The 18,774-nt window shown below is 42.4% G+C and overlaps 1 protein-coding gene across 2 annotated transcripts; it reads left to right on the top strand.

Moving 5' to 3' along the window:
* The first annotated feature begins 458 nt into the window (after nt 1–458).
* WEE1 (WEE1 G2 checkpoint kinase) lies at nt 459–16,837 on the top strand. 2 transcript variants are annotated; one of them, XM_069223627.1, is made up of 11 exons: nt 459–3,561; nt 9,113–9,321; nt 9,633–9,699; nt 9,792–9,964; nt 10,209–10,330; nt 11,096–11,242; nt 12,078–12,173; nt 12,503–12,588; nt 13,782–13,952; nt 14,128–14,273; nt 15,039–16,837. In XM_069223627.1, the coding sequence occupies exons 1-11, from the start codon at nt 2,992–2,994 to the stop codon at nt 15,190–15,192; spliced, it is 1,941 nt and encodes a 646-aa protein (XP_069079728.1). In that variant the 5' UTR covers nt 459–2,991; the 3' UTR covers nt 15,193–16,837. The 2 variants fall into 2 exon arrangements, with proteins under 2 accessions (XP_069079728.1, XP_069079729.1); XM_069223628.1 differs by lacking the exon at nt 459–3,561 and adding an exon at nt 8,024–8,068.
* Nucleotides 16,838–18,774: the final 1,937 nt, after the last annotated feature.

Genomic DNA, 18,774 nt, shown 5'->3' with positions numbered 1-18,774 from the left:
TCAGAGCGTACTCCCCCTTGCTTAACCCTAAAATTTAGGACCAAGCTGATCTGCTGAAGGTACATTGCTGCTGGGATAGTTTGTCAAAGCTCGAGCTTCTTCTCCACAGCAGGAAATCAGTTTGAGCAGGACAACTTTCAACCTTAATTTGCTGATGTTGAACTCTCATCAACTACAGCCTGTAGCCTTACGACTCTTAGGAAATCTGACTTCAAGAAACGTTTCTGCGTTCAAACATAGAAGGCTTCACCGTACCGAGTCACTGCCTGCATCAAATCGATGTCAAGGAGTGTTTGCATGTACATTTTTCCAGTCCAGAGCTTTTCACACATTCAACTGCCTCACCGAGACCTCGTCCGGCGACCACCCGAGGTCCGATGAGCCCATCTTCGGCTGTAGCCGAGGTCCTCTGAAGATTTTGGTCCTCAAAAATTAAACAGGTAACTTATTTTTGTATTATATATTCGTTTATTAGTCAATAAAACCATAAACATCAATAAAAACACACTAATCAAAACAAAATAATGATCAGAAATAAAATTATCAGACATATACAAGTCAATTCTGATATACAGCACGTTCAAATAGTGCACAAGCTGCAATTATGCAGAAAAGTTAACTTACTGTCTTGGATTAACTTGGCCCTGTATCTGACCCAGTCGTAACTTTCACCTTAGTGCCAACCGAGCACAACCAGACAACTGTAGTTGGTGCATAACACTTTCTGGAACTGTTTTTAATTAACAAAAAATTATCACCCCTGCTCCCTATATTGATTTTTTTTGGTGTCCTTTGAATTATTCTCTGTAAATTCTTTATTTTTCTATATTGGTTTGTGATTTTTCTTCTGGTGTGTTTTAACTATTACTGTTAAAGTACTGCATAAATACTTTAGACGTTTCCTCTAAAGTTAAGCCTGTCTACTCTGTGCCATAGCTGCCAGAGAATTGAGCTCAGGATTATTTAGTGACTCACACCGGCAAGGATTGCAATTATTGTTTAAATTAGGTGTTTATCCCTCCCAACTAATAATCCAATTTCTCACAAAGCATGAGTCATAGAAACTTAAAAAGCTGAGTCGATCTCTGAATAACCCAAATTTGGCATGTCTTATTACCTTCCTCCCTTATAGTCAGCAATTTCCCAAGTTTCCTGCATAATTTACATACAGGTAGGCATGTGGTCCTCTAACTTCCAAATGAGCATCCCCCCCGCCCCCCCACCCCCCCAAATTGAAAACATTTTTTAACAATTATTCTACACAACTGGAAACTCTGGACATAATTAAAACCTCAAATATTGCTGCCATTCCTTTTAACATTGCAATGCAATACATAATTGCCAACATAATAAGGGCAGCTAGGGCTTCCTAAAATGTAAACGTATCCAGAGTGATTCTTTATCAGAAACGGGGGTAGGGTCTTTGAGGATTACTAGTAGGCCTCGCAAAAAAATTGTTTACGTGGGGACATTGACCAAATGAATGCTTTCCCTGGTGCACTATGCCCAGAGGCCGTATAATACGTTTACGGGCTGCTCTAAATGCAAATGTTTTAGTGAGTTTTTTTTTTTGCATTTTGAGTAGCTTACTAACCAAGCAAATATAAGGTTCCTAGAAATTAATGATGTTAAATTAATGATCTTGCGGTCGTTAATATAGGCAAAGTTGCCTTCATTGATCCACATATAATTAGTATGGGTACTTTAAAGCTTCTTGAAAAAGTGAAACTGACACCTGTCGCGGCTGTGTATTTAAATGACTGCGAGGGGGGAATCTACTCGTTTCTGTATTTACCACGTCTTATTTTGGTTTTTGGAGTTTTATATAGCGCGAACTCGACCCCAAGGTATTTATAGCGCTTCACGAGTACACCCACCAATTACAATCCACAAGTACACATTCAGTTTTAGTAGGCACGGGGATTTGAAGTGATGAATCGCGGAATGTTGAGCCGAGGCGCTGAGACTCGAACCTGCTTCCCCGGCTCCGGAGTCGGCCGCTCTGGCGGTTACGCCACATCCTCTCCACGTGCCCTTCAAACCACTGACATGGGCTGTACGTCGAAAGGCCCAATACTGAGCAGCGTGCAGTACTGAAGTCCGTAAACTAACCACTAGACTACGGGTTTGTAAACTTTCGAATTCACAAACTTGTTTGGTTCCGTAATCCCTACATGTTCAACGGGAAAGCAATCAGAGTCGCGAAAGTAAGAGCAAGCGGAGAAGAACACGCCCACCGAGAGCTTCTCTCGGGCTTTCCATTCGAAAACGGGTCTAGCAACGAGCGCTTTCATGTTTTTGACACAAATATTGTACCCACGCAACCACCGTGAAGTGTACACCCTAGTCCTCGCACAGTCTTTGGACACACAGCACTAACAACTACTCATGATTACATAATCCCCTTTTCACAAAAATACAACCGTCCCTCCGCTTTAAGTACCAACATCACTTTCGCGCCAACTGGGCGTTGCTCGTGCTCCGCCTTTTTCTGCGTGCTAACGTCACCTTCCTTTTGAAACCTCACCGCGGAATATCATTGGTCGAACGCCAAGACCACATGACCTGTAACGGTCGCGGGAAAAGGAAAAAACTCCCGTGCGTGCACTGGAAGACGTGCGTGACGCAATAAACAAACAAACGGCCGAGTAGTCGTTTGGCGTTCCCTGCCCCTCCCCCGGTGGTGATTGCGTTATTTGGGTCTATCCGCGGGCGGTGTTTGTTATTGTCGGTGATTGAGTTACCGCCCGTTGTCTGCTGCCCCGTCTTGGCCTACTACGGCTCAGTGATAAAGCTGCCTGTTCGGAACCGCCATCTTGGTAGGGGGCGTGTTGAGGAGCTGGAGTTCTACTGACCGGGACATGGGTTTTAGCTGCAAGAATAGCCCGACTAAGGAGTTTTTGCAGAGCGGCCGCTGAGGTTTTCCCCGTCCTCCTTCTACCGGGTCTATTTTCTGTTCACCGGACTGTGGTTACCGAACTGACCGTCAATATGAGCCTGAGTTTCGGCCGGTGCCGGGCCTCCCCCAGGCCTGCCGCGCCCTCCATTCGCCAAAAGCTGCACTTTTCGCCCAGCGATGACGAGGACTGCGGTGGCAGTAGTACCGGCGAGGACTCGGCCTTCCAGGAGTCCGACTCTCCGCTGTGCCGGGGGGCGCAGGAGCCGGCCCCCGAGGAGGAAGAGGAGGTTTGCGAGGCCGACTCGTGGGAGGAGGAAGGCTTTGGCTCCTCGTCCCCCGTAAAATCGCCTCCGGACTATTTCCTGACCGCCGTCTCATCGCCCGTCAAGTCTCCCGGCCGTTACTTCATGGACGGTTCCCCGATCTGCTTCATGAGTGGTTCTTCGCCTGTCAAGTCCCCGCGTAACTACTTCATGTGCGGTTCATCTCCTTCCCCGTTGCGGGGTGGGGGCCCCGCCACCTCCCCCATCCGGTCTCCCCGGAACGGTTACCGACGGGAGCAACGCGAGGGCTCCAGCTCCCCTATTCCGGACTGCCCGGGTACACCCCCGCACAAGACTTTCCGCAAGCTACGGCTCTTCGACACCCCGCACACGCCCAAGGTGAGTGCTACTCCCAATTCTGCCTCCTATGTCTGTCCCCGATATTGCTCACTAGCAACTGCTGTTGTCAAAGTGGTGGCTTAATTTCTGTATTGGAATTTAAGCATTCATGGATTATTGGTTATTTTCGTAAAAAATGTGATGGTGTGGGGCTCGTCCTGGGGTAACTGTCTGGCCTCCTTGCCACGCCCACTTAAACCATGCGAACGCCTGCAGCATGGTGCGCCCCTGTGAAGGCGGCCTAATGCTTTCCATATTTATGGCTTCTCGTGTTTGCATTTTCAGATCCCTTACACCCTGGGGTAGCCAGTAACTCTTTCCAGGGTGTCTTAAGTACGTCCGCCAGTCACTCGCAACAGGCACCTGAGCAGACTCGCCACCCCGTTACATGTACCATGCTTTAGTTGAACGCCGCTGGCTATGTAATCTGTAATGCATGTTTGGCCCTTAGCCGCATCTGCTCCTTTTCCAAAGTCAGACACTAAATGGTTCTCCAAATGACTCTTGTGTTAATAATGTTTGTTTTTGCACATTGTGATCCTCTTACAAGTGACAGCCAGTCAAAAGGCCCACAGCGGACCATAGCCGAGGCATTGACGTCATCTAGGGGTCGCAGGTACCGCCCCTGGCTTGCCCCTTGTGACCCCCTGGTACTGTCATTGCGACCCCTGGCCTCGGAGGTGGCAAAATCAGTGTCAGGAGCACAGGGGCATCTCTGTTTGAGCACTACTGCCCCTGTGTTGTTTTTTTTATTATTTATTATTATTTTTTAATTATTATTATACTAATAGTGAATAATATTACATTATGTACTATTTCGTAATTATATAACTGCAGTTGGTGGGAATAGGCCCTTCCCTGGTAGCTGAAGTAAGATTTAAAAAAAAAAATGCTTTAAAATGTATATTGTGTGCGTGCTTGCCAGCCAGTGAGAATGGTAAAATAACTAGAGATGTTTTTACAGCATCTCGCAACACCAGTTCATGGCAGCCCGCGATCCCTTTTGGGGCACTCCATCGATACTATTCCAATAGTGTCATGTAATTAATTAGACTTTAGGTAATGCAAAATGTTAATCCTGTTGCCTATGATAGACGATTAGTTTGATATACTTGTGACGTCTGCTGCTATATATTCAACGCAGGCGGAACAAGTTTTGGCTGTGGCTGCTGGAACATTTCTTTGGTTATCCTGTTTTGAGACTGAAGACTGTGAAACTTGCTAAAGGATCTTTGGCATCATTGTGTCAAATTGCATGACAAGTTACTTGATGGAAGACTCGCCAAGGAATCGCATAGTGATTTAATTTTGGGGTGATTGAAAACTTGTATCGTTTTATGGACTTGTTTCGACTGAGCTAGTAGTGGTGGCTTTCTTCATTTCGAGCACCCTATATAATTTGGAATGATTCACTATTGCAAGGTTTCTAGTTGGTCACTTGGGCCGTGTGATCCACAATTCCTGCCACCAATTGCTATTTTACTGTAGAAGTCACACTTAGCTTACCGAATATCACCAGGCACTTAACACAAAAACTGTCCTCCGCAAACGTGACACCCCACTGTATATTTACAGTTAATGCAGTACACCTCTTCCTGTTTGGCCAGTGCAATTGTGGCACTTTGTACATCTCATAAATTCCGAATTGTCCAGTCAAGGCAGATGGGGCTTGTAGACTATTGCTCTTATTGAGCGTCCATGGTTCCTGGCACTGTACACATCTTGGTGGTCAGTTACCTGTGGACGAGGAGGGCTACTACTCCAGTTACACATTGCCCGTGTACCGCTTGTGGCCCACTCACGGGGGATGCTGTAGAAGCGATAATTAATTATGCACTTAACACATGTAGTGTCGCAGAAGTGAAATACCATAACACATCAGCTATCACTTGTCACCCCCATGTGGCGTCCACATCCGTAGCTATTACATAGGGTGCGTCAGAGGCGACACCTTGTTAGACTTCATTAATTCCCGTGCATTCCCATCACGTGGGATACGAGAGGTGACTACAGTAGTCTACGAGATACCTAGTACCCCTGGGTGGCTTCTTGTAGACATCATATGCTCCGACACCATCACCAGTCGCCCCTAGTTACTGATGTCCACCGCTCCTGTCCTTCATGGGACGCCTCCCACTTAGACGTTAAGGTATTTTCGGTGTGCCCGCCTCACGTGGAGGTTGCCCCCACTGAACAGGTGTAACGCCAGGTGGCATAATGGCATTTCTGGTCAGGGGTGTTAAGTAAAATACAACAGGCGTGATGAATAAAACCGTTCCCATTTGAGGCCGTCGGAGTTCATGTTGTGTATATACTGTTTTCTACCTTGACATGCATAGTCATGTTCTGCAGCTCTAAATTGTTTACATGGTTTTTATTGTGTTCCCGTTTTAAGCGTGATTTTTCTTTTTAGTAGTATTTGGGAATGTATGGTCACTGTTTCGGATGCCTTTCTCATGGCAACTGCTAGGTAGTCCGCATGTGATTCGTGCTAATAGCCTTAAATATTTTGGGGTGTCAGTCTGCATGCCTAACTGCACGTGTAATGCATATTTGCAGTGGTGACGTGCTCACAATATTGAGTGATGCTGTCACAGAACGAATACCTTGTCTTTGGGGCGGGGGCCACTTTTATTGGACTGTCCAGCTATGTTAAAATTTTACTTGTGGCTACTGAACATAAGTGCCATAGTAACAAAGTTCAGGTCTTTGATCTTGCGCCATCACGAAACAAAACCACTCTTGAGGGAGGAAACCTGTGACTACATCAATTTTTAAGCGTACGTCATGCTAGAACCGGAATCGTCACCTTCGCACTCCTATCAAGGCTCTGCGCGTCGTGTCAGTAACACCCGAGGAATTCCAGATCTGGCGCGGACCCGTTTAGATAGCCCTATGTACCTAGATGTGTTACTTCGTTAAATATACACCCACCCGCTCAACTTGAAACGGTCGCTACCCGTGGACCTAAAAATGAGCACAGCATGGCCTCCACAAAGATCCTCAAAAAAGATTACACTACTTATCTTGAGGCCTTATGACCTTCTTTAAATGTTAACAAATGTAACTACTATAGAGAAAATGGAATATGTTGGCAGCACCTGACCACCGATGTAAATTTGCAATGAGTGCGGTCAGCATGCGGAACAGAACCTTGGGGGTTTATCACGAACAGTCTCCCCAGAGACCAAACCCTCGGTCACTAGAAGTTTGTAGCAGTACTCCTGCCTAAAGTGGCTGCATTGACCGCAACCCGTTGATTGATCAGTACCCCACCCCCAATTTAGAGGTGAAGCGTCAACTTCCTGCTGCCAGTGTTACCGGTTTCTGTTTGGAAAAAGGGGGAAATCTTTGACATTCTAACCTTAGCAGACTAACTTTCCTCATGGATGAATAGGTTTACTGATAAATCCTAATGTGGCAATTCGCTAGCTTTCCCTAAATCCAACTCTATTGACAGATGGACTCGCTGGTTGAACCGTATTCTCATAGCACTGTCATGATTACACTTTGAGAATACCAGTATTTCGCGTAGTTGGAGCCTGTTGGCCTTGCCCAGGTTTGGTTTTATTTTAAGGTGTGCGTGACTCACTGTTATAAGAGCTTAATACGTGGAAGAAACCAACGCCAACTCGAATACTCACACTACATAGTCAACAGCACTAGGTGAATCATTACGTTTTCTCTGCATTCACTGAATGCATGAGGTGCTCTTCTATACTTGAAAAGTAGACTTGGTTATCAGTCTGACGCATTCTTTACCAAATCGCTCCTTTTTGATGCTTTGTTTTCTAATCGTTGTCAAAGGCCATGGGACGTGGGCAACGTTTGTGAATGTCTGCGTTTGCGTGCATTGGCCCCTTGCAGCCAGGCCATTAGGCTTTGCCAGTGCTTGTTTAACATTTTCATAGTTTGTGATTTGTGTTTGTGCAGTATTTGCACGGCGCCGACCCAACCGAAAGTCAACGGGCACTGTTTAAAAAAAACTCAAGGAAAGTGAGGGCCATCTGAAAGGTAACTAGGTTCCCAGGGCGGAGATGGCTTTTTTGTCTTTGAAGGGTTCCTTGAAGAGGCATTTTTTTCAGTTCTTGTGCACGTCGTCGATGCTAGTTTTATTGTGCTTTGAATCTTCTTTTTAGCCCCATCGAAAGACCCGAGATGTTTTTACCTGTTTGCCATAGTCTGCATTGTCAGTCAGTTTCCCGAGTAATGACGATGACTCATCTGTGGGTTTGGTTCCGATACCAGCACGCTGACTCGCCACATTTTATCAGATTTGTACACGACATGCATCTTAAATCGTTAGTACTACTGTCCTCTTAATAAAAGTCTGCATTTATCCACAGTCTGAGCACGGGTTCGTGCCCTCTTTCCTTGGGATTCTCTTGTGAGGTTACAGGGATCTTGGCTAATAAGCCTCCCATAGTAGAGGTGAAACCTGGGTTACAGCAGAGGGACATCATCGAGGACATAGCCGATGCGACGGCAAATACTATCGCCGTATTTTGTAACGTCAGTGTTGGCATTATATAGTGTGTGTGTGTGTGTGTGTGTATGTGTAATATATATATATTATATATATATATTTTTTTTATTTTTTTTTTTTTATTGGTAGGTAATGTATGCATTTGAAAATGTAGGTTATCTTAAGACAAGGTGGGTGTGACAGGTAGATAGCTTTTGAGAGCATCCGCCCTCGGTTTGGACTTAATTTTCTCTTTCTCCTCCTTTCATTTCTGACCTATAACGGAATGAATTGTGCTATGCTTAATTTCTTTTGGGTGCAGTTACTAATATTCTCAGGAGCTTTCCTGTAATCCTGTCCTTTCATTCTTGACAGACTTTATTGCACCTGCTTTACCTGTGCCAGCTTGTGCTACCTAGGGCTTTAGCAGCAAGGGGTCTCCTTTTTATACACTGGTATGCACGCACTTCTACTGTTCGACAATTACTTTAAAAAATATATATTATAGGCGAGGCATTGGTTTCCATTTCCACAATGTTTCCCTTCAGTGCTAATTTATTACAACTGAAATACAAGAAATACATCATGGCCTTCCTAACTAATTGGGGGTGAAGTGAAGAATACAGCCTGTCCTTGCGTGATCTCCTTTTTTGTTCCATCATTTGGCAATAATCGAGCATAAAAAGGTTATGACATTATTTGCTGCTTTTCTCTGTTCTGCTGCCCGTGGCACATTGATCTAGTCCCATTGATGCTTTTGTATATCTGCTGCAAGCTTCGCTTGCTCGTACCCAATCTATAGTTTTCCTCCCAGCGAGGCAAACTTGCGTCCAGTGTGGTGCTGACAGGCCATCCACCTTTTGTGGATTTGTCCACGGACTGCTCTGGCTACCATGCATGCTCAGCTGAGTTTTGTGTTTTGGACTTTGTGTTGGCCTTGCACTATGCTGCCAAACGTAGGCTTGAGTGTTGGCTAACTTTCAAAATTACTGCTTTAGATAAATATGTTCTTGCCATTTATGGTACAATTTATTTGCTGTTAAAATCTTAATACAAGAGACCTATTTACATATTACTTTTCTGCAGAGTTTGCTTTCGAAAGCTCGTGGATTAGGTTCCAATTCTCTCAGAAGCAGAGGTGCGTCACTGTTCAGGAACGTGGAGAAATTAGAAAAGCAGGACTCTAGCACCGACAAGACGCCTCAGGTGAACATAAATCCGTTCACTCCCGACTCGGTTATACTTCAAGCCACAGCTGGGCAGTGTCGACGGCGAAAAAGGACACACAGGAATGAGTAAGAATACTAATCCCTTCTTCGTTGTTTGTCATTACTAAGGTTTGTCAAATTAGACCACTTGAGTCTACTTTCTGCACCATGTCCGTAACACAAGTCACAAGGTGCTTTGACATCCCAGCCTGAATCGCTACTACTGGCTAAGATATTTAGTGCATGTAATGCGGCACTGAATAAAGATTACAATGGTTCTTTGTGTGTTCACCTTGTCAAATCCTGATATTTTCATGTGGTTTTCATCTTCTTCAGAAGTAATGGCGTGTTAACTTTGGAGCATATTTACTGTAGCTAATAGAAATGCCTTGTTTTAGCTCCTGTGAAGAGGACATGGAAGCAAGTGATGGAGAGCTTGAAGATGAGAATAGCAGACCTGCCAAGGTATAGGAAAGACTTTCCTGTTTCAAGTTTAAAATCGCACTGTAAAATGATTTTTTTTTTTTTTAAATTAATGTTTTTGTCTCCCATCCAAGAGAATCACAATTACAGAGAGCAATATGAAATCGAGGTACACAACTGAATTTCACGAGTTGGAAAAGATTGGATCTGGGGAATTTGGATCAGTGTTCAAGTGCGTGAAAAGACTAGATGGATGCATCTATGCTATAAAACGCTCAAAAAAGCCCCTGGCTGGTTCAGTTGATGAGTAAGTTTTTGGACAAAAGTTTTGTATTTGCCTGGATGTGTCAGTATTGTATTTGCATCGTTCGTAGTCTAATGAAGCAAACAGCAGAGCAAGTTCTTTATTGGCATACTGAGAATGTGATTGTTATTCAACTCTGAATTGATTTGTGTGGCGAATATTTAGTAGTAATTTGGTTTAGACTGTCACTTATGTTTAGTCTTCCTAAAAATCAGAACACTTAAGATCCCTCTTCTGTTCGTTTTAGGCAGAATGCTTTAAGGGAAGTGTATGCACATGCTGTACTTGGACAGCACCCACATGTAGTCCGGTACTACTCTGCATGGGCTGAAGATGACCATATGTTAATACAGAACGAATATTGTAACGGTACGTCTTTTTTTTTTTTTCTCTCCTCTTCCTACTTATCTGCTTTGCATGTCCTTTCATCTTTCTAGTTGGTTAAGAAGTAGAATTTAAAAGTGTTTCCGTGATGTAAATTCCAGCCCGTTTAAGTGATTAATCAAACGGTTTGGACTTTTTTCAGTGGTTTCCTAAAAGTAATGCAATTTGTCAATTTCGCCATTCTTTTCAAACAGGAGTGTCCGCAAAGTTAATGACATACGTATTTATTTTGCATTATATTAATATGAGCTATCCAGTCTCCTAACGAATTTAAAGAAAAAAAACAACTGTTGCATTTGCCTTTACAATGCATCCAATGTCCGAATATCGTGCTCTTATTTAGACCTACCTTGAGGAATGAGGTTTTTATTACGGAGCTTTACTTTAATTATGAAATGTTGATTTGAAAATAAAGAAATGCGTGATACTAGAAGATAATTGAGCTGTAAGTCCTGTATTTCACATGCCTGTTGCATTCCAGTTGAGGTCTATTCAGAACAAACAAGATCTTTACGGTATTGTAGTGTAAACCTAAATGTGCTTGAATCCAACACAAAATTCTAAAACAATGAATGGTTTTAATTCAGTCATTCTGCAGAATGCAATTTATTGAAACATTATCTATTGTGACCTGTCCGCACTGAAAACCTTACAAGCCAAGAAGTTGTTATTGGAATTTGCAAGCGGTGTGCTCCATTTGTTTACATGTGCCAGAGTTTGCTGTCAATTGATTCCATTTCCCTTTGACAGGTGGAAGTTTAGGCGATGCCATCAATGAAAATTACAAAAATATGAAGTACTTTACGGAATCTGAACTTAAGGACTTACTTCTGCAGGTGGCCAGTGGTCTTAAATATATTCATTCGATGTCACTGGTGCACATGGATATAAAACCTAGTAAGTGTCTGCTTATATTTTCACGTTGGTGTGCAAAATGGACAGTTTACTGTGGTTGGCGGTTATTATTTAATTGCAGCAATAGCAATAAACATATAATACTAGGAATTCTTTCTAGTAATTTTGTTGCATGTTAATGAGAAAAAAAATGGTACGCATTTTGTTTTTCTTCTGTGTTTGCACTCTTATTTTACATTTGTAGCTAAGCATAGTCGCTGCAGACAGTTTTATATTTTAAGACAGCCTTTAGTGGGATTTTATGCTGTAACAAAATGGTTGCTAAAACGCCTGGGCGCTCCCTATCTCTCTGCATGTCTTCAATGGTAATGTGTGAATTTTAAAGCTGATGCTTAAAATTGGTGTTGGAAGGGATCCAGGGGCTTTGCTGTCTCGGAATACCAGTAGAGTCAGAAGGATATTTCTTTTCGACCTGTTAGAAAAAGGATTCATGCACAAGCTTTTGCCTTTTAAACATGTCAATGACTTTGAGATGCCACTAACGACTGTCTTATTCTGTTTCTACGGACGGTTTATTTTACAAGTCCTCAATCACCATCAGTAATTCAACCCTCATTGGCTGTGAGGAATGTAGTCTTGTACAAACTCTGGTGCCTTCTGTTCAGTAACGTGCACCAGTCCTACTCTCGTGTGGTAGCTTTCATAGTAGCTGTGATCTAGTCTAGGCTGGTTTATGAGAGCCATACTTCATGTGTTCATGAACCATGTACGGAAATTTTAGTGCTTATGAAATGTTGGCTAGACATATATATATATATATTTTTTTATAGATAAACAAATGGAACATACTTTTTTTTTTTTCTTTTCTTTTCTTTAGGTAACATTTTTATATCCAGGACATCCATTCCAAATTCAACAATAGAAGAGGTTGATGATGACTACTGCTCATCTGGCAAAGTTATGTTTAAAATAGGTAAGTAACGCCCTCCTCAAAGTTAGAGCATGAACCCGTTTTGATAATATGCTGTAGATTTGGGAGGAGTAAGCTTCCCTCCTTCAGTTATGTTCGAGGGTAATGATAATTGACCTTCTCGGGCGTTTCAACTCGGCATGTTGAGTCTTTTGCACAGTTTACCACCGTTTCCTGTTGGGCCTGTATAAATATTTGGTTGGGGGGGTGGGGGGGGATGTTTTTTTTTTTAGGGATTGTTTTCTCGAGATGAAGTTTCCCAGTGGATAAATACTTGCAGTTCACAATTAATCGGGAGTACAGTGATCACACTCTTCCGTTTCTATTTATAGGGGATCTTGGCCATGTTACGAGAATATCCAGTCCACAAGTAGAGGAAGGTGACAGTCGATTCCTGGCAAATGAAGTTCTACAGGAGGTAATAAATAAGTTCTGGAGTAGTAATTTTTTTCCCTTCACCTAGATAAAAGGCTTTTGAGCATTTCCCTTTGCTGACTTTTTCTTCTAGCGCTCACTGACTGCCCTGCCTCTGACAATATGTCTCGGAGGACGAGCATTATTTTTGAAGCTTTACTTCTACTAATTAAGTGGGGCTCATTGAAAATGGGAAGGTGGGGTTATATTCCAAGGTACCTTCGTAGCAAAAAAGGAGTGGAAAACTATGTTTATTGCATTTCTATCTTAACTATTCCCTCTGAATGTTTGCCTTCGGTCTCCCAGACCAACGATCAATAGAAGGTTCTGCTTTTCGGGTTGAGACCTTCCTGCTATTTTTCTCCAATTACATCTTGTAATGTTGTACTTGGAGGACCTTCATGAGTCCTCACCAGCCAGAAAAACCCTGGAAGACTTGCATGGCAGCTGATATAGTACAACAGTCGGATTCTCTTATTTAAGGGAAGGGGGGGGAGGGTATAGTGAATTATGACTTTGACAGAAGATCAGAATAGCAAATACACCACTGACTGCCAGGAACACGGGAGATAGAAAGTCTAACTAATAAAACGAGAAGCAGATTGTTGTCCTTCCTAGGCACCCATTTGAGCTACAGTACAATAGTGCGTGGTAAATGTGGGTGAAAAACCCATTTTCGGCAGAATATCAACTGTCATGTTAATCTTCCTGAGCTTTCATACCGGAGGTGGCTTCTATCATTCTTTTGCTTACTGCTTGTACAAGCATTTTCTGTCCTTCTTTCAAAATCGATGGTTCTGTGTTTCTGGGATATTGAAGGCATCTTCTCTTAAATGAAGAGTCGTCCTTTTTATCTTTATTTTTTTAAATGTATTTTTTAAGGTGTTTGTGTGTGTATGTATGTGTGTGTGTGTGTATATATATATATATATATATATATATATATGTGTGTGTGTGTGTATGTATATGTATGTGTGTATATATATATATATATATATATATATATATATATATATATATATATGAGATTTTTACCAATCACTTAAAGTGTATTTTCTGAAACACCCCTCCTTTTTATAGGACTTGTTTGTACAGAAAAAAGTTTTCTTTCTTACTTAAATGTATGGAGAGACAGTTCTGTGCGTGATTGAACATAAGTGTCTATTGTATTGTAAATATATATTTTTTCTCTTTTAGGACTTTACGAATTTGCCGAAAGCTGATATTTTTGCTTTGGCATTAACCGTGGTGTGTGCTTCCGGATCGGAACCACTTCCAACCAATGGTGATCAGTGGCACGAAATTCGACACGGAAGATTACCGAAAATACCTCAAGTGTTGTCCCAAGATCTTTCGGATTTGCTAAAAGTATGGCTTACATCAATTTACCTGGGGTCGCATTTAGGGTTGTAGTTGTTGTCCATGGCATAGATTTAAAAGGGTGGGTGTTCTGTTTTTTTTTCTTTTTTTTTGGTCTGTGTTTTTTTTAACTTTGCTTACTGTGCCAATTTCAGTAATACTTTGATTTTGTTTTGTTCTCCAGGTTATGATTCACCCAGACCCAGAACGAAGGCCTTCTGCTTTAGCCCTAATCAGGCACTCTGTTCTGCTCTCAGCTGCGAGGAAAAGTGCAGACCAACTGCGGATAGAGCTTAATGCAGAAAAGTTTAAAAATGCGCTCCTACAAAAGTAAGTGGCAGTTCTGAATGGACCGTTTTAATGTTTTTCGCCTCTACTTACCATACAGTCCTTGGCTTTGGCATTCTACATCATAACTGAGACAAAGGTGTAGGCCTGCTGGTGGCCGCCAGGAAGATTGTCATTTAAACAGCAAGTGTTTTGAATAATATCAATATTGCTAGGTCGAATATTGAATTGTACACCAAACTTGTGCTCTTCTGTTTGACACGCAATTTGCTTTTGTTTAATACAAGGGTGACAGTAATACCACTATCTTAAATTTAAGGCTGTGACATTGGGACTCCCTCCCTTGAGAGATTTCCTAGGTTGTGCACGTTATACTTATTGGTATGTTGATAATATATAGTGAAGATTTGGTATAATTGCTGAAAAAGCTTAATGGCTGTCGACCCAACTGGCTATCTCCATTAAGGCACTTGTATCTTAATCCTAATCACATTCTGTACTATAGGTATTTGTTAGTTCACAAACCACTGCCTCTATCAATCCATGCAAGCATTTAGATTCGTGAAAGGGTGCAAGAGCTTTCCTTTATGACCATGTCCATCACCCAGATTGGTGAGTGTATTCTGAATAATTCTTCAGAGGCTGCTCTAGTAGTCATACCATCACACTTGCCGAAGACCTAGAGAACAAACAGTTGTCAAATGCATCACTGTACAAAACCCTTGTAATATAACACAGCTGAGAAAATGAATGTGAAACCTCGATTATAAAATTTGCCTTACAAAACGTATACACCTTTCTTTTCAGAGAATTGAAGAAAGCGCAGATCGCGAAAGCAGTTGCAGAAGAAAGAGCACTATTCACTGACAGAATGACAACAAGATCTACAGCACAAACTAGTCGAACATCTCGTCTCATTGGAAAGAAAATGAACCGTTCTGTTAGTCTTACGATTTACTGAAATATTCAGATGGCAAGATTTGGACATTGGAGCTTTGAATCAGCAAAGCAGACATTGAAATATAGCTACTTGCTGCAGGACTGACTTCAGAAGTCTGAGGGATTCCTCTGATAGGACAGTTTATTTTACAATTTTCACTTGGCTTGAGTGAACGGCTAAAACCTGAAAGTCTTGCTTTTTACGTGTGGACTACAGCCTGTATCTGTATCCAGCATAAAAAAGACTTAATTTGGTCTATTTAGGACCAAGAATGTTGACCTCTATTGGGGTAGAAAAGGCACGACAGCGTGATAAGTGGCACAATACCATAACGTTTGGTAGATCACCTGTGATTTAGTGGATTTGACGTGTAATTTCAAAACTGTCTATCTCAAGTTGAAGAGTACTAAACACAGAAGTTCGGCGCCATTGAAACTGGCCTTTATGAAAGGCTGTTTGTTACATTGTGTCTACAATTGCTATTAACGGTGGTGGAAAATATTTTCTTTATTGCAAGTTTTGTAACTAACGACACCTATCTGCAAACTTGTGTTGATTGTGTGCGCTAGTGTATGGGACCAGAACTTACCACGCAATAAAGAAGCCTTATTATTTTTTTTCCACATTCGTTAAACCATCCTAGTACTAACCACTATTGTGGTTTTTGCTTTTGCTTGTTAAAGAATATTTTACTACATTTGATTTCTTTCCCATTCTACCACTTTCACCCTGTGCTATGGTGGAAAAAAGATTTTCATATTTAGGAATTGGAAAAGAAAAGTGTTTCTAAAATAATGTTTAAAGAAACTGGGTGTCAAATTTGATCAATGCGTGATATTGGGTCATTTCTTGTGAATTTTACTTGTATACTAAACTGAGAGCACTTTGTTGGCATATTGAACGTCACTGGAGGTTAACCAGTGTGCATTCATGCCTTGTGATATTGCTGCTATTTTAGTTTGTTTTGCATTTGCTGTACATTTGTAGCATTAAAACAATCATTGTGTTAATAGGCCTTTGTTTGGAAAAATTATGTGAATGAAAAAAGTTGTCTTGAGGCAGCGTTTTCCTTCTGAAGCTAGTGCATTGTACAATGCACCTGTGCTTGTTAGTATCGCATGTCGTTTGAACTGTAAAAGTGTAATAGCTGTACGGTCTTGGCTATTTTTTATTTTGTTTTATATTTGTAAAATAAAGTTCTGTAAATGTTTGATTCCTTTTATCCACCTATAAAGAATGTGAAGTGTTTCTTTGGAGAAATGGCTCAGTGCCTCAATCAAGGTTGGTGGATTTTGTTTTACTTGTAACCTTACTGTTACTAAGTTCACTGAACTCTGTAATAAATTGCCCTTTCCCAAGAGAAGACCTTTTAAACAACCAGTCTTTCTTGGAGCTCAACTTTCGAAAATAAAAAGCCCAAGTTTATAAGTTCGAGACTACATAAGGTAAAACTCCATTCTGTTGTGCAGGTTTTCTATTAATCTTAAGTGTGAATACGGTACATATTTACCATCGCAAAGAAGATGCTAAAACACAACGCGTTATGGAAATTATGATTCGATTGTTAAAACATTTATCAGTTAATCAATGGGAAGTGGAAGAACGTTTTAATTTTTGCGAAATGTTTAACTGGTTTAATGATCCCAAATTAAAAATTCAACTTTTACACCCGTTAGCAGTTTCTGATTACGGTAGGCACTGGTCAAGTATGGTGTGTTTGAAGGAACCCTCCTTGTTCAAAAAGTAAGCCTAAAATTCTTATTTTATGACGTGTTCCGTTATTTTGCCTGCTGCAAAAAAAGGAGCATTGGTAAAGCCAGTAGATTTTGCCTATGTGAGATCAATTGAGACAATGGGTTGGAGGGGGGTTGTTGGTTGATGTACAGTGTGGGCTGCTTTTGCACCATGGCTGAAAGCAAACTGCTGTGGCATGGCCGGCGGAGGCAGTCATAGTGCGTAGTTTTTATTTACTTTAAGACTTGTTCTCCAGCAGCATGTGTGTGTGGGGGGGGGGGGGGGGGGGGGGAGGAGGAGGGTGGGGGGGGGGGGGTTTGCTAAGTAATCATCTCTACTAGGGAGACAATGTGGTGTTACGTGCAGTTTGGGAACCAGGTGTGAGTCTCCGTGTAGGCTTAACATTGTGTGCTTCTGGGCAAATCACTTAATCTCTCCGTGCCTAAAATTAACAAAAAAAATGAATATGCCTTTATGTAATGTAACTGGTGCTCATGTAAAAGGCACTGATACCTCTGTACACCTGTTAAAGTGTGTGTGAAGAACAACTGGGTGGGGTGAGGGGTGCTTAAATGATGAATACAAATATAAAAAACACACACAAGGAGCCAGTGGAAGGAAGTAGTACTTGGTGAGATGAAGACAGAAGCCCAGGAGGAAGCTGGGGGTGAGGAGGATGCACTGACCAGTAGTCAGCAAGGAAACGAGTGTCTATCTTATGGCAGGAAGTGCTAGCCCTTTTGACTAAATGGGCTATCGAGAGGCTGCCTACCCCAGAAGTGGGTCACGGTGTCTGTTCCCACTACTTTCTGGGGTCAAAGAAGGACTGAGGCCTTCATCCCATTTTTAGACTCTCCTAACACCTTCCTTTTGGAATAACAAATTCAAACTGCTCACCTGGACTGTGGGTTAGCATTTTGTTCCATGTACCTGTTCTGCAGGCCCATCACCACAGACTGTGGTGAAACAGGAGCATTTTGGTTTGCTATGATTTCCCCTTTGGTCTCACCAATGCCCCTCAAGTGTTCACAAAAGTGGTGGCAGTGGTAGGTGCACACCATCGGGGATCCTAGTCTTCCCCTACCTCAAAGACCGAATGAGGGTTGGCTCCCCCAGGCAGTCATCAACCATATCCAGACTACAATGATCCAGATTGTCATTTTTGGGGGTTCACTTGCAACATGTAAAAATCGCACCACGTCCTTCTTAGACGCATCCCTTCATTAGAGCTGTTGTGGAGATTGGATTTTGTGCCTTTTCTCTGGCTAGTCGAGGGCATACAGGCTAAGGTTCTGATCTTTCAACCTCTGTCCTGGGTTTCAGTGAGGTCCACTCTGAGGCTGAGGGGAATGATGACCGCCTTAATCCTGCTGGTACAGCACTACAGGTGGCATATGCAGTGCAATAAGAATTCTCAGTAGGACCATCATCTGGTAGATCTCCCGGACCACATCCAGATTTTGGAGAAGCTTAAAGATCTGTTGTGGTGGTTACTGGATGGAATTTGGGTCAGGAGCAGACCCCTTTCTCACCCAAAGTTTACGATGGTGACCAAAGTATTGCTTGTGGGTTGGGATGGATGAGGGGGACTTGGAGGCCTTTGGTCTCCGACAGCGTCCCAGCTTCATATCTGTGTTCTGGAGCAGAGGGCCATTTGCTTGGCTTTGAAAGCCTTCCTTCAGAGTGGAGGCTGTTATAGGTGCTTAGGGACAACATGTATTATTGCTACAAACTGAGCAAGGTGGGGGTCGTGGACCCTGGGCCAGAAGGCACTGTGCCTCCGGAAACTTGCTGGACCATCACAGAATGTACCTGGTGGTGAACCCCCTGGCAGGATCTTTGCCAAGGTGGACAAGCTTGACTGTTGAT

This window comes from Pleurodeles waltl, chromosome 3_1 (assembly GCF_031143425.1).
Source record: "Pleurodeles waltl isolate 20211129_DDA chromosome 3_1, aPleWal1.hap1.20221129, whole genome shotgun sequence".
In the NCBI taxonomy this organism is placed as follows: Eukaryota; Metazoa; Chordata; class Amphibia; order Caudata; family Salamandridae; genus Pleurodeles; species Pleurodeles waltl.
The sequence above is the reverse complement of the archived record's forward strand: the minus strand, read 5'-3'. Positions and strand labels throughout refer to the sequence as shown.